Source organism: Ursus maritimus, unplaced genomic scaffold (assembly GCF_017311325.1).
Source record: "Ursus maritimus isolate PB19 unplaced genomic scaffold, ASM1731132v1 scaffold_23, whole genome shotgun sequence".
NCBI classification, from domain to species: domain Eukaryota; kingdom Metazoa; phylum Chordata; class Mammalia; order Carnivora; family Ursidae; genus Ursus; species Ursus maritimus.
This window is the reverse complement of record NW_024424786.1, coordinates 39,982,453-39,997,015: the sequence shown is the minus strand read 5'-3', so window position 1 is coordinate 39,997,015 and position 14,563 is coordinate 39,982,453. Positions and strand designations below refer to the sequence as shown.

The window sequence follows — 14,563 nt, the reverse complement described above, 5'->3', positions numbered from 1 at the left end:
CATTCCCACGATCTTCGGCTTCCTGCTCCCAGTGTCTCCCTCATCCCTCCCAGTTAATGGCCCCAACAACCCACACAGAAACACACAAAGTTCGCCGGTGCCTTCTTGTCCCCTGGGGGCCATGGCCCAGGCCCCCTCACGCTATGTCCCAGCGGGAGTGCCCTTTGGCACTGGCCTGTCGCAAACTGCTCCCTCTTGGATTGCTCTCCTCTTGCCAGGATCCCCCACTTCTTGATGCTTAACCAGCACATTCGTGGTGGAGTCCCTGGAGCTCTGAGCCCAACGTGTGGCTCCTTTCTCTCGTGGCCGGGGCGGTCTGTACCAGCTTCTGTTCAGGCACCTCTCCCTGCGCTGGGGTCACCTGGGAACCTGGGCCCTCCCCCGGCCCTGGGAGCTTCTCCTGGGCAGAACCAGGTCACGCTCACCTGTCTGTCTGTATTCTCAGGACCCTGCCGAGGCGTGTCCCCCAGACAGCCGTTGGTCAACCAGCGTTTCCCGGGAACCATTAACTGCACAGTGAACTGTGCTCGATCACGTTCATGCCATGGCTTACTGACCTTTTCTTATATTGGGGCCCTTTAGCCTGCTTCCAGTTTTTCTTCTTGGTGTAAACTGGCCTCTGTGTAAATTATTTTTATTTCCTTTGGAGTCATGTCTTTAGGCCTAGTTACCAAAGTGATGTTACCAGGGGCAAAGGTCCTGGTTAGTTCCGTAGATGTCGTTACCCACTGCCAGCTCCCCCTGGGACAAGTCAAACCCGGTGACGTGAGCATTGGTATTACCTTGGAGCTCAGTGAGTCCCCAGTTAGGCAACCCTCCGCCACCCCCACAGGATTCGCCGGCCACCAAGATCCTGTTACCATCGTGTGGACAAGAATTACAATATTTTAGGCCACCTGGAAAGGCTCAATGTACTGCCGAGAGCTCATGACATGGGATCCCTGCTGCAACCCACGGGCCTATCCAAAGGCCAGATGGAGCTCGGCGTGAAGGACACATCTGAGGTCACTACCTGCTGTCTGATTGGATTGTCCTCCACCGTTAGGCCTGCAGATGTACAAGATTCGGAAGAATCTGGGAGTGAAAAATGGGGATGATGCCATCTATTGACTTGAGACCTTCTGCCACGTGGGGAGAAGCTGCTATTTCAAGCCTGCTTGGTGGGACATCTAACCCCACCACGTAGAGACAGACGCATCCTCAGGCTCAGCCCAGCTCTGGCTCCCCTGTGAACCTGGCCAAGGGGGTCCCAGGGGAGGCGCGTTTGCTCTGGAGAGAAAAGAGCGGGTCCAGTTCAGCCTGCGGAGAGGGGAGGAGAGCATGCGCAAGAGCGTGGAGGTGGGGACACCGGGCTGGTGTTGGGAAGCGAGGCTCCTGGCCGGTCTGCGCAGACCCCTGTTCGGGGACAGCGGACTATCTAGGGGGTTACAAGCAACGGTGTGTTCATAACACAGGGGCTTGAATGCCTCACTATTTGCTTCTCTGTGTCCAGTTGATAATTTCTATACCCAAAATGGGAGGGATTCTCCAGTTTTTTTACAAGGTTCTATAGGATTCCTTTCAACAGGGCGCCCCTTGTGCCCCCATACCCGATAACTTGGCATTTGCAAGTTCACGAACTGAGTCTAGTTCATGAAATATTGTTAGCATGTAGCATGTTGCCAGATAAAAAGCAGGCCACCTAGCGAAATTTGAATTTCCAATAAGTAATGAATCATTTTTTTAGTATAAGTATTTCCCAAACATTGCATGGCATATGCTGATACCTTTAAAAGTACTTGGTTTTCATCTGAAATTCAGATCGCTCCATGTGTCCTTGTATTTTAGTTGCTAAATGTGCTTACCCTTATCTTGAGGGGTCTGGTTTCCTGGACAGAACTGGGGGTGGCAGCTCTCCAGACCGGAGGCTGCCCCAGGAAAACCAGACAGGGCCGGCAAGGGGGAAACCGGCAGGACAGTGGACACGTCCTGCCAACTGGGCTTCGTGTCCTTCAGTCTCCCAGGGGCAGATGGAAAGCCCACTCCAAGCCCGTGGTGAAGCCGGAGGCAGAGCGTGTTGAGAAGCCGAAGCCAGAAGACCCTCAGGTCTCCGGGGAGCCAGGCTTAGAGGTGACAGGAAGCCCCAGGGCTTCCCAAGACAGAGAGCAGGGGTGGCAGGAAGGGTGGCATTGCCTGGGCTATGGGGCCGCGACACCTCCCCCAGAGCCGTCTACTCCAGAGCAGAAGCCGGACCCGCAAACAGAACCCACCGTGACCTTCCTGTTTACCCTCCTGAGCACGGCGGAGCCCACCGAGTCCAAAGACCCTGAAGAGTAAGGCCACGTGCATGTGCGCAGGGGAGGAGCGCAGAGGGGGCTTCTCTCCGCTAACATTCAGACCTGGGCCAGGGCTCCACCTGGGGTGGGGAGAGGGGAGACCCAGGGGCAGGCCCTGTGCCTCGGGCTGCCTCCACCTCCCCCCCCCATGCTGCCCACCCCACCCTCCCTCAGCCTCTAGACCCTCTGGTCGAACCCTCCCTGTGCACGCGTCCCAGGGACTTAGAGACCCAGGAGTGCCGGTTCCTGGACAAGGAAGACTGGGGGCCCCGGCGGACCTCAAAGGAAATCGGCCATTTGCAGAATGATTGCATGAGGTGAGCTGGGCTGGGCTGGGGCAGGTGGGGGCAGATAGGGTGACAGGGTTTACCCCCACTGAGGTCAGGGCCTGGGGCTTGATGGCTGTGGGTGAGCACCTTTCCTTGCCCCTCCTCCTTCCCTCCGTCCCATGCCTTCTCACTGTTCTGCTCTGTGTGACCTCCTTACTGGCCAGCAGGTCCCTTCCCTCCCAAGCATCAGTGTCCTGTGTAAGCAGGACCTGCCCCACTGCTTGGGGCTTGGGGCCACCGCTCTTTCCCATCAGTCAACTGCATGCTGACACACCTGGTCTGCAAGCAGTCTACAGGCCGCCTGTAAGGGACCTCCCGCCTTTAATTGCCGAAGAACTTGACAGGGTAGTTTGGTCAGTGGAGCAGCAGGGGTGGGGGGTCTGGTCTCTGGATATCAGGCTCTGGAGTTTAGGTCTGCGACATTCCATGGGCACTGGCCCCTCTGTAGTGACACCAGGGTCAGATCTCTGCCTGGAGCCAGAGATTAGGGAGTGGGGCAGCGCGTGACACTGTCCCTCGGGGCAGCACATGGGCCCCCATAGCATGGATCTGAGCGGTCAGCACTTCCGTTCACACCCAGAGCACTCAGGCAGGGCGGGTTCCAGGCTTGACTCTCTTGCTGGCCTGGAACCACACAGAATTCTGTCACGGTCCCCACTCCAGCCCAACAGAGTGGAATGGCTAACCCGCGCCCCAGAGCGGCCGGCCCTTCTCTTGCTAAAGAAGAGAAAAAACACATGTCATCTCCATCTGGGTCTCCTGCGCCAGTCACTTGGGAAGAACATTCCCTCCCCTCCTGTGGCTTTGCCATGACGAGAGCGGACCCTGCTCCCAGGTGGCTGTTCAGGTCACACAGCTCACACAGGAGGCGGGTGCTGGGCGTGGAGGAAGCTGCTTCGGACAAGAGGCTGCGGGCTGAAGGGGTCTCTTTCAATTCTAGACTTTGGGACTTACTGAGCTCTGTCCGAGCAGACAACCGGGCCCTGGGGGAGAGGCTGCAAAACCTGGTAAGGCCCTCAGCCCAGGACCCCCTTTCTTTGTGGTGCCTCCTCCCTGCCTCCCAGCCCAGTGAGGGAACCTCCGACAGTCCTGCCTGGGGTCGGGAACCCACCTCCGGGCCTCGCAACCCTTCGTTCCAGCCGACCTTGTCATATGAGAGCCTAAGGAAGGAAGCAAAGGTCCTCGAGGAGGAAGTGAAGGCTGTTCTGGAGGGAGCCCAGGCTGTCTCAGACGGAGCCCAGCTCTTCCCCGAGGATGTCCAGGCCTTCCCCGAGGATGCCCAGGTCTTCCCAGAGGATGCCCAGGCCCTACAGGAGGATGCCCAGGCCGTCCAGGGGGTGGCACTGTTCCAGGTGCACGGGCAGCCCCACCGTGGCCCGTGGCAAGGACGGGCACACCTTCCCCAGCCATGCACTCAGCAGCCTGTGCCTGTAGCAGCCCGGCTCCCAGCAGGCAGCCCTGTTCCTCCTGTAGCCTGGGGCTCCCCCGACCCACAGACACCAGCGTCAGCCCTGGCCGCGCCCCAGGCTGGAGACTAGACACCTCCCTGGGAAGCCATGCCAGCGGCTCCTCTCCAGGTCACAGAAATAAACTTCTCCAAAGCTGAGCCGTCGCTCGCTGCATGTCTGTAGGCCCTGGGAGTCGGGTAGCGCGGGAGGTCACCAGCTCCAGAATGAGCTTGGTCCCTGGGCCCCCACTGACGTCCCCCACCCCAATCCTTGGTTCTCCTTGAGCTCCCACCACCCCAGAAGTTCCCCGTCTGGTTGGTGTCAGCCTCAAGGGCAATGTCCCAGTGATAAGCGCTGGGGAGGGACTGGAAGGGGGCCACCCCCCGCCCAGGACGGAGTCTCTTGGTCTAACTCCAAAGGGCAGAAGGAGACTAGGGAGGGGCGGTAAGAACCACTAGCCGCCCTGAGACCTTGAATAAATCTCTTCCCCTTTGGAGGTCAAGTCAAGGGCGGGGGTGGGGACTGCTGGTGGGAGCTCCACAAGGGTCCAACACCCAACACCCGACAGTCCGGAGGCCGCACCCCTTCCCCAGTGGGCCTCTTCCCGCCCACGGCAGCTGGCTGCCTGAGTTCCCAGAGAGAGAGAGAGAGAGAGAGAGAGAGAGGGAGAGAGAGAGAATTCCCACACAACAAAGGAGTGTGCTTCAGTTTTGTTTTGTGAGGAAGATGATGGCGCCAGCAAGCTGACAGAACTAGTTTAATGGAGGCAACGAGACATCGACATATATATACAGTCAAGGGAGAAAACAGAAGGAATCCTGAAATAAGCTTGCTAAATTAGACAAAAAGGGGGGCGCCTGGGTGGCACAGCGGTTGAGCGTCTGCCTTCGGCTCAGGGCGTGATCCCGGCGTTCTGGGATCGAGCCCCACATCAGGCTCCTCTGCTAGGAGCCTGCTTCTTCCTCTCCCACTCCCCCTGCTTGTGTTCCCTCTCTCGCTGGCTGTCTCTATCTCTGTCGAATAAATAAATAAAATCTTTTAAAAAAAAATAAATGAGACAAAAAGGGGTCAGCATCCTCCCGAGTGATTTTTTTCAGAGCCCCATAAACCCTAAGGGTGCTGCTACGTCCCCCGGCAGAAGTCCTGTAGTCGGACGCGGAAAGGACAGTGGCCATCCTTCTGCCCTCACACCCGTCAGCAGCTCCCTCCCCGCCGGGAGGCTCCCGGAGTCCCCACCTCCCACTTGGAGGCCAGTCCTCCACCAGCAGCCCTGTTGCTATTTTCCCAAAGGGAATCAGCTGATCCTCAGACTGAGGGGGTTTGTGGGACAGACAGTGAAAGGGTTAAATCAATGGGACCATTGAAGGGCTTCTACCAACACAGTGGTCAGCGGGGTCCCATCTGAGCCCGGGAGGGAGCAAGCGCGCGGCACGTGACTACTGCAGGAGAGGGGTCTCTCCACCCCAGACGTCCCTCCGACAGATGGCCCAGAGGCCGTGGCATCGTCCGCCCTGAGCGCAGGCCCTGCAGCCACTGCTGTGGACACAGCAGCCCACAGTCCCGCTTCCCCGTCAGGAAGGCCCTTCCAAGGGGGGGGGGGGATCCCATGGCAAAGCTGTGTGGGCCCCAGCGTGCTACCAGGTCTCCTCTCTCTCTCTCTCTCTCTCTCTCTCTCTCTCTCTCACACACACACACACACACACACACACACACACACACACACACTTCCCCAGAGCTGCTAGTCAAAGCAGGCTACTGTGTGGGTCGCAAGCTGTGCCCTCTCTGTCATCGAGGCACTGAGGCCCGGTTCGCAAATCAGCCTCCTGTGTCCCCATGACTCCGAGTCTCGTGAGGGGCAGCCCGGGATGCCTCTCCCCGCCCCGACGCTGAGAGGTGGCGCAGCTCTGAGGACAGGAGGCCCTGCTCCTGAGTCCTCCTCTCAGCCCCGCCGCGGTGCCAGCCGGCGTGACCTCTACTGAGTAAGCGCGCGGGCTTCTCTGTCTGTCACACGCGGTTAAGCACAGCGGCCACCACGGAGGCCGTTCGGAGGCCTGGGGACCTAGTGCGGCCTCGCGCAGGGGTTGGCACGCCAGTGAGTGTTGTTAGCCGACTGCCAGCGATCGACCCACGCCTCCGCCCCGGCTTCAGAGGCCCTGTGAGCGCAGGGTGGGTGGGGTACCCCAGCAGGCCCCCAACGCCTGCCCAGCCTAAAGGGGCTGCTCTCCCTGCCTGAGAGGGCGGCGCACCCCTGCAGCCCGGCAGCATCACCCTCTATGCCGTGGCATCATCATCTGGAAACACCCTGCTCCAGAGGACTGCTGGGTCCCGTGTCACAATCTCAGGAGGGCACTTGTGTTAGGCAGCCCCCCTCACAGCTGGCTCAGCAGTCCTGCCGGGGCTCCTTCAGATGGGGCTGTTTCCCGGGGGTCTGAGCCCACCTTTTGATCCCTTGAGGTTGTCCCAGACACTCCTTAAATCCTAGGGGAGCTGTGCTGGTTCAAGTCAGCTTCTCCTCTGTTTGACAGGCATTTGCTGAGTGTCTCCTGTGTGCCAGGCTCTGTCCTGGGCTCCGGGGGTCAAGCGGTGAATAAAACAAAGAGCCCTATCCCAGTAGGACTTCCATCCTCAGAGGGGAGACGAGAAATAATGGGTAAGTCAGATGGGGACAGATGTGATGAAGAAACAGGGAAGGAGAAAGGGAGGAGGAAGCCTGAGGGAGGTGAAGGAACAGGGTTTAGGTAAAGCAGCAGGACAATCTCATGGAGAAGCGACACTGGAGCAAAGATGCGGAGGACCGAGGGAGGAGCCCCGAGGATGGGGCTGGGGGAGCAGGGTTCCAGGAAGCCTGAGCTGCAGCTGACGGAGGAATTGCTCTCTAGGAGCGTGGAAGAGTGAGCAGGCCGGGACGGGGAAAGACAGCAGGATTGCTGGGCTGTGCTGAGGTTTGAGATCATAAGTTTACAGCAAGACCAGTGAGGTCATGTGACTCTGCAGGCACATTCAGGGTCAAGGGTACAGGTGCAGGGTGGGCGGAGAGTCTGGTTTTTTTTCCCAGTGAAGGTAGCCAAGGCAGAGATGACTGGGGGGAGGCTCTGCAAGGGGCTGGGCCAGAGGGAGGAGAGGGGACATGGGAAGAGCTCGCACCAATGGATCAGGGCTCCTGGAGGGACCCGAGAACTCTTGCCGTCAGTGGGATCAAGGAGCGAAGTAGGAAAAAAGGAAATGCGTTTGCTGCCTTAAGTGGTTTCCATCAGCACCACAATCCAGCATGTTCGGGGAGGGCCCAAGGTCCGTACTACCGGGGCGTGGGAGCCGCCAAAGCCTATGGCAGGGGTATTGTAGAGGTTCTGCTGGGCCTGCTTGCACGCCGGCACCAAGATTGCTGGGACAGATGCTGAGGTCATGCCCGCCCAGTGGGGAAGTCCAGACAGAACCCCGAGAAGGCATTGACCTGGGAGATCATCTCTGGGTGGCCCTTTTCATCTTGCGTCGAGTCTGTGAAGACTTTGGAATGATAGCGACCTTTGATCCTGAGCGCATTGCTGGGAACTGGGATGGTGCAGGTGTCCACACCAACTTTGACACCAAGGCCACGCGAGAGAAGAACGGTTGGAAGTACCTTGAGGAGTCCATCGAGAAACCGAGCACCAGTACCACACTGGAGCCTACAATCCCGAGGGGGCCTGCATAATGCCCGGCGCCTAACTGGATCCCATGAGACGGCCAACAGCATCGACTTCTCCGCCGGCCAACCCCAACCGTGGGGCCACATCCGCATTCCCCAGACTGTCGACCGGGAGAAGGGTTACCTGGAAGACCGTCGCCCTCTGCCAACTGTGACCCCCTTTCTAGTGACAGAAGCCCGCGACAAATGTTCCCAGTACAAAAACAAAGTGGACTAGGCTTGTAGCCATCAAACCCCTCCCAGCTCTCCACCCTGCCTCCCCTTTGCTCCGCTCTCTTTTTTTTTTTTAAAGATTTTATTTATTTATGTGACAGAAAGACAGCCAGTGAGAGAGGGAACACAAGCAGGGGGAGTGGGAGAGGAAGAAGCAGGCTCATAGCGGAGGAGCCTGATGTGGGGCTCGATCCCAGAACGCCGGGATCACGCCCTGAGCCGAAGGCAGACGCTTAACAACTGAGACACTCAGGCGCCCCTTTTTGCCCCTCTCGTGACTGGCCTGGTAGCTGTAACTCAAAGGGTGAAATAGCCAGGTCTTTTTTTTTTATTCCTCATGCCCAGGGAATATCTCTTGCTTTCTTTGGCCAGGAGAGAGGGGTCAAGTTCTTAACCTTTTTACATCCCCCCCTTTTTTCCGTCACTGAAGCGGTCTAGTACGTTCGTGGGGAGGGCGTGAGGAGACATGACCACTGTTTCCATTTAATCAGGCGTGTTTGTCCAAAAGGCATAGCTCTCCGGACAGAGCATAGAGTTTGTGAAGGGAAGGGGAGGGCTCTTTCTTCGAGGTAGCTGAGTGTTGGGGGGGGTTACTTACTCTGGGGTCACGTTAGGATTTCCCCTCCTGGTGGGAAGTTCCCCTTCCTGTAAGGTTATAACCGATTTTCCATTAAAAGTGAGACTTAGGAGTCCCACATGGGGCTCCCTACTCAGCGGGGAGCCTGCTTCTCCCTCTCCCTCTGCCTACCTGGGCTCTCTCTTCCTGTCAAATAAATAATAAAATCTTAAAAAAAAAAAAAGTGAGACTTAGAAGAGAACAAGGCGGGAAAATGCCACCCCCACCCTCCCACCCCCTGTAAGTCCTTCCCTTACCTGGGGCGAAATGGCCCTCGCCTGAAGACAAGCTCGGCGTCAGGATGGATTGACCCACTTTAGAAGCAAAAGTCCTTTTTTTTTTTAAAGATGTTATTTATGTATTTGTCAGAGAGAGAGAGAGCGCGCACACATGCAGGGGGAACGGCAGGCAGAGGGAGAACCAGGCTCCCCGCCGAGCAGCGAGCCTGACTGTGGGACTTGATCCCAGGACCCCAGGATCATGACCTGAGCCAAAGGCAGACGCTTAACCGACTGAGCCCCCCAGGCTTTGGTTTAAAGACATACATGTACACATGGAGGTTTAGAAAGAAGTTACCTGGTCAACTCGAGCGCGGTACTGACAAGGGGCTCTTAGGATTATTTTCTAATGCCGTCAACGCGGGCCTTTTGATAGATTAACATTTTTTCAAAAGCAAAAGAGAAGTTTAGATTTTAATCCTATCTGTAGGGCTTCTGAGCCTTTGTCTTTCGCTTGTTTGCTTCAAATGTCCCCTTCCCACCTGGGCTCTGTGAGGCGATGGGGACAGCCCAGCAGTCGGAACACCTGTCATTCTGTATCCTGGTGCCTCGTCTCTGGGCGTGAGACAAGCCTTTCCTCTGTTAAGATTCCCGAGAAGTCACTCTTTCTTTCATAATAAAAAGCAAACCCCGCCTTCATCCCTACGCTTTCCCCACTGTGTCGGGCTGTTTTATGCTGGCTCGTGGCTTTCTCTTGCCACAAGGACTTCTAAGTGCCATGTAGGTAGGTTCAAAGTTAGCTGTTCTTGTCAACTGTTAACTGCCCAGAGCAGCTCTTGTAAATCAACTTAACATTTGTAAGATCTCTTCTGACTCCATTCTTTGTGTTTCTTTTAAATCCCTATGTGCCTTTTCATTCTTTTCTTTCCTACCACAAAAGGGGATTTTTTTTTTTAAGAGACAAAGGAAATTCAACTTTACTTGTTCTAGGAATTTTGGAAAACCTATCTTGAGTCATGCTGCCAACAGCTCGTCCCTGTACTTTGGGTGTTTGGAATCTCCGGACGAAGGCATATCGGGCCCCAGGTTTTGTAGCAGGGTACATACCCCAGCCCTCTCCTCCCTGTGCTCCAGACCTTGGCTTTGACTTACAATGCTTGGCTTTGACTTACAATGCTGTAACATGGTCTTAAAAAAATGTTCAGGGAGGGGCCACGCCACCCACCGAGCCAGGATGGGGAAAGGAAAATTGACCGATTTATGTCCCTTGCCTACAGCAGTGTAGACGGCAGCTGATTCCAACGCCCTGAGCTGGAGTTCTCAGATAGTCACACACATGTTACACACTCTTGTCCACGTATCGTGTCTGGAACGTCCCATGTTCAAGCAGCTAAATCCTTCCAGGAGGGGGTGGCAGGGACACGGGGTGCTGCCTCGTGGTGTCATTACCGTGTCTGTTCTTCAACTTATCAGCCGATCTTGATGTCCCTCCCACTGCCCGTCTGCCTTCTGCGTCCTCAGGAATGTGTGTGCTCCCGACGCAGACCAGCTTCTGATAAGACGCAAGGTCATATCCTGAGTGATTAGTGCTGATAATCACCAGGCCCAAAACTGGCTTCCTGCTGTGCCTCTGTGATGTCACCGATCACGCTAGACCCCATCCGTAGTCCTCCTGGGCTAACATGTAATCCTCCTGACCAGCAGCACACGGGGAGACGGACACGGGAGGGGGAGGGGCAGGTGGAGCCCATGAAACAGGGTTGTGAGCAGGAAGGGGGCTGCTCTGAGAGTGGGCCGTGAAATCACACAGACACACACACACACACACTGTACGGCGGCCTAGCTCCCCTGGCTCTTCTGGCATCTTTGGGACAACCATTGGGCAGAGGCCCAAAGCAGAATAGGCCATGGAGGGTGGGAGGAGCACAGCCCCAGGGACCTCCCCAGTCCTGCCTGGCTCTCTGCGGCTGGAAGCAGGTCAGCGTGTGTACGGAGTACTGGGTGCCTTCCTCTCCCTCTCCCTGTGAGCAGGCTGGGCCATTTGCATGGATGGTCTGCCCCTCGCCTTCTCTGCATGCTGAATGCCTTCTCAACCTTGGGAGATGCCCTCTCAGGTGGAATTCCTCATCCTCCCCACTGGGAACACGCTGGTCTTCCCTTTATGGGGGCACCTACCACATGGTTGAGCCCAAAGCCTGCCTGTCTCCCTGCTGTACTTGAATCTGAGTCTCCCAGGACCTGGACCTGGGCACCTTTTCCTTCTCAGGGCCTAGCATGGGTCCTGCGCAGAGCGGAATGAAGGAAGGAAGCTTGCAGGTATCAGTGCAGGAGTGACTAGACGAACGGAGAGGTGGGAGGGTGGGAGGATAGAAAAGGGGATGGATAAATGGGTGGGTGGGTGGGTGGATGGATGGATGGGTGAATAAATAGGTGGATGGATGGCTGAACAGACGAATGGATTCCAGATAGAGTCAGGGGATGGAGGAGGAAGTCACCTCGCCAAGGAAGAATGGGCTTCCCTGGCTCTGTCCTCTAGAATGGCCCCCCTCTAAGAGTTCCATGTCCTCCCATAAGCTGGGACCCCTGCAGGATACAGACAAAGAATTCTTCCAGATCCCCTTTCTTCCTTTAACGCCAGTCTGTGCATTTTAGGATCCAGGTGAGGCAGGAGTGGCTAAAATTTACCAGGCTCCTTTGATGTGCAGACACTGGGCTAGATATTTCTATCGATGTGGTCTTCTTTAATGGAAACAGCACCTGTTTTGTGAAATAGGTCTATTGTTCCCATTTTACAGCTAAGAAAACAGGTTCAGGGGCGCCTGGGTGGCACAGCGGTTAAGCGTCTGCCTTCGGCTCAGGGTGTGATCCCAGAGTTATGGGATCGAGCCCCACATCAGGCTCCTCCGCTATGAGCCTGCTTCTTCCTCTCCCACTCCCCCTACTTGTGTTCCCTCTCTCGCTGGCTGTCTCTATCTCTGTCAAAATAAATAAATAAAATCTTAAAAAAAAAAAAAAGAAAAACAGGTTCAGAGAAGCTAAGTGAATTGCCCAAAGTCACACAACCTATGTCCAGCAAGGATGGCATTTGAATTCAAAACCTGCTCCAGCAGCCAGGGCTGGATATGCCAGGAATCCAACGACACTGAGGAGGGGCGCCTGGGTGGGTCAGTCGGTTAAGAGTCTGCCTTTGGCTTGGGTCATGATCCTGGGGTCCTGAGATCGTGCCCCGCACCGGGCTCCCTGCTCAGCGGGGAGTCTGCTTTTCCCTCCCACTCTCTCCCTGCTCATTCTTTCTCTCTCTCTCTCTCAAATAAATAAAATCTTTAAAAACTATATTACAAGTGGCACTGAGGAGACAGAGGCGGGGATGGCCGGGAGTTGGCCCAGTCTTGCTCTAACAGGGGCTCTGAGTTCCTATTCGGGCTTGGCCTCCGTTTTACTGGGAGATCTGGCTGAGACCTTGTCCCTATCTGGGCCTCAGTGTGCCTGTGTGGACTTGATACCCCTGGGGGTCCCTTCTAGGTGACTGATGCAGAAATCGAGGCGGCTGTGAATGCTCCTGGCCCTCCCTGCAGGATGCTCCCTGACTCTCCCTGCCAGCTGGGGGCCAAAGGGCAGGGCCACCCACAGGGTAATGGTTAACTCGACCCGACACCCATCTATAAGGAGTGACCCCAGCTTGCCAAGGCTCCACAGGATGCAGTGGGTGAAGGTGCTTGGGGGGGTGGTGGGGGCTGCCGCCCTCGTGGGGCTGGGGATCATCCTGGGCCACTTTGCCATCCCCAAAGGGGCCGATGTCCCCACTCCCAGCGTCTCCCAGGACCTGGACCTGGAGACCCTCGAGACCATCATGCAACAGCTAGATGCCAACAAGATCCGAGAGAACCTCAGGTGAGAGGGCCGTCCCCGCTCCCCTCCTGCTCGCCACAGACACCTCCCTAACCCCGGGCTTGGCCCTCTGTCCGCCCTGCAGAGAACTCTCCAGGGAGCCTCACCTGGCCTCCAGCCCCCGAGATGAGGCCTTAGTGCAGCTCTTGCTGCAGCGGTGGCAGGACCCGGAGTCCGGCCTGGACTCGGCCGAGGCCCCCACCTACGAGGTGCTGCTGTCCTTCCCCAGCCAGGAGCAGCCCAACCTCGTGACCGTTGGTGAGGTGCCATGCGGCTCTGGGGATGCCTGTGCGGTGGGGAGCCTCCAGGCCCAGCCCTGACACCTGTTCCCCTCCACAGTGGGTCCCACCGGCGGGGTCCTCTTCTCCTGCCGCCAGAGTGAAGAGAACCTGACCGGGGAGCAGGCGGGGCCCGATGTGATACCGCCGTATGCTGCCTATGCTCCCCCAGGAACCCCGCAGGTGGGCCTGGAACATCCCCTCCCCAGTTCCCTCTGGCTGCACCCCAACTTCTCCCTTCCTGACCCCGGGCCCCTACATGCACACTCCATTGCTACTCCTTTGGCCCATCACCTAGTCATTCTGCAAACGCTAATGGCCCCTACTTAAGACCAGGCTGGCTTCCGGGTACCTGGACACAGAAAACCAGGGGTAACTCTGTTCCTGGGGAGCTTCCAAGCTCTGGGTGAGGCGGGAAAACAGAATCCAACTCCATCACCCTGCCACGCAGCCTCGCTCTCCTTTCCTCACCCCCTTTTTCCTGGGCCTGGCTCTGACGATCACCTCCTCTTGGCACCAGGGCCTCCTCGTCTATGCCAACCATGGAACGGAAGAAGACTTTCTGAGTCTATATACTCAGGGCATCGCACTGGAAGGCACCATTGCTCTGACCCGCTACGGGGGTGCAGGACGGGGGGCCAAGGTGAGCGGCAGCCCCCAGGGCGGGGAGCTGGGTGGGGGGGCTGGGGTGAGGGCCAGCTGCCGACAGGAGGCAGGGACAGGGAGGGGACAGAGCAGGGTTGGGGGGTGTGCAGAGCCCTGGGCTGGGGCGGAAGAGGCGAGCTGTATTTGTACCGTTACCACTCATGATGTGCTGTGTGACCCTGGATGCCTCCCCTACCCCTCTGAGCCTTGGGAAACAGGTGGATCAGGCAAAATGTTCCACCTTGCTGGAGTCTAAGTTCTCCTGCAAAGTAGTTCTGAATATTCAACTTAAATCCCTCCTGTTGCCTCCCTCCCAGCCCGCATCTTTTCAGCTAAAAATTTTGACTAAGTATGTCACGTCCATGGTTTTTTAAAAATGTGGGTTTGTTTTCTCTTTAATTTAAAAAGGTATAGAGTGAGGGAAGGGACCAGGGATTAGTGTTTCGTGACTACAGTTTCAGACTGGCAAGATGAAGAATTCAGTGGGTGGTGGCGACAGCCGTGTAATAACCTGCACGTCCTTCATCCTGCTGAACTTTGTGCTATAACATGGAGAGCAGGGCGCCTGGTGGCTCAGACAGTTAAGCGTCTGCCTTCAGCTCAGGCCATGATTCCGGGGTCCTGTGATCGAGCCCCGCATCAGGCTCCCTGCTTAGTGGGGAGCCTGCTTTTCCCTCTCCCTCTGCCTGCCGCTCCCTCTGCTTGTGCTCTCTCTCTCTCTGTCAAATAAATAAATAAAATCTTCAAAAAAAAATTGAAGTGGAGAGTGCCATAAATTTTATGGTATCTGGAAAAAGAAAAAGAAAAGAAAAGAGGGAAGAGGCGTGGTGGAGTTATACAGATTACAGAATTTTCAGTTTTAGAAAGAAGTTGAGAGTGGAAAAGTTCTCCATCCTCCAAAGAGGTAACCACTTTTTTTTTTTTTTTT

At 56.5% G+C, this 14,563-nt stretch overlaps 1 protein-coding gene across 1 annotated transcript in view; it reads left to right on the top strand.

The window, feature by feature from the left end:
• The first annotated feature begins 12,188 nt into the window (after window positions 1–12,188).
• Window positions 12,189–14,563, top strand: part of NAALADL1 (N-acetylated alpha-linked acidic dipeptidase like 1) — a 12,992-nt gene continuing 10,617 nt past the window's right edge. The window contains exons 1-4 of the mRNA XM_040639368.1: window positions 12,189–12,715; window positions 12,798–12,970; window positions 13,052–13,173; window positions 13,511–13,633. Coding sequence (XP_040495302.1) covers window positions 12,378–12,715; window positions 12,798–12,970; window positions 13,052–13,173; window positions 13,511–13,633 — 756 coding nt within the window. The 5' untranslated portion in view covers window positions 12,189–12,377. The remainder of the gene's footprint in view (window positions 12,716–12,797; window positions 12,971–13,051; window positions 13,174–13,510; window positions 13,634–14,563) is intronic.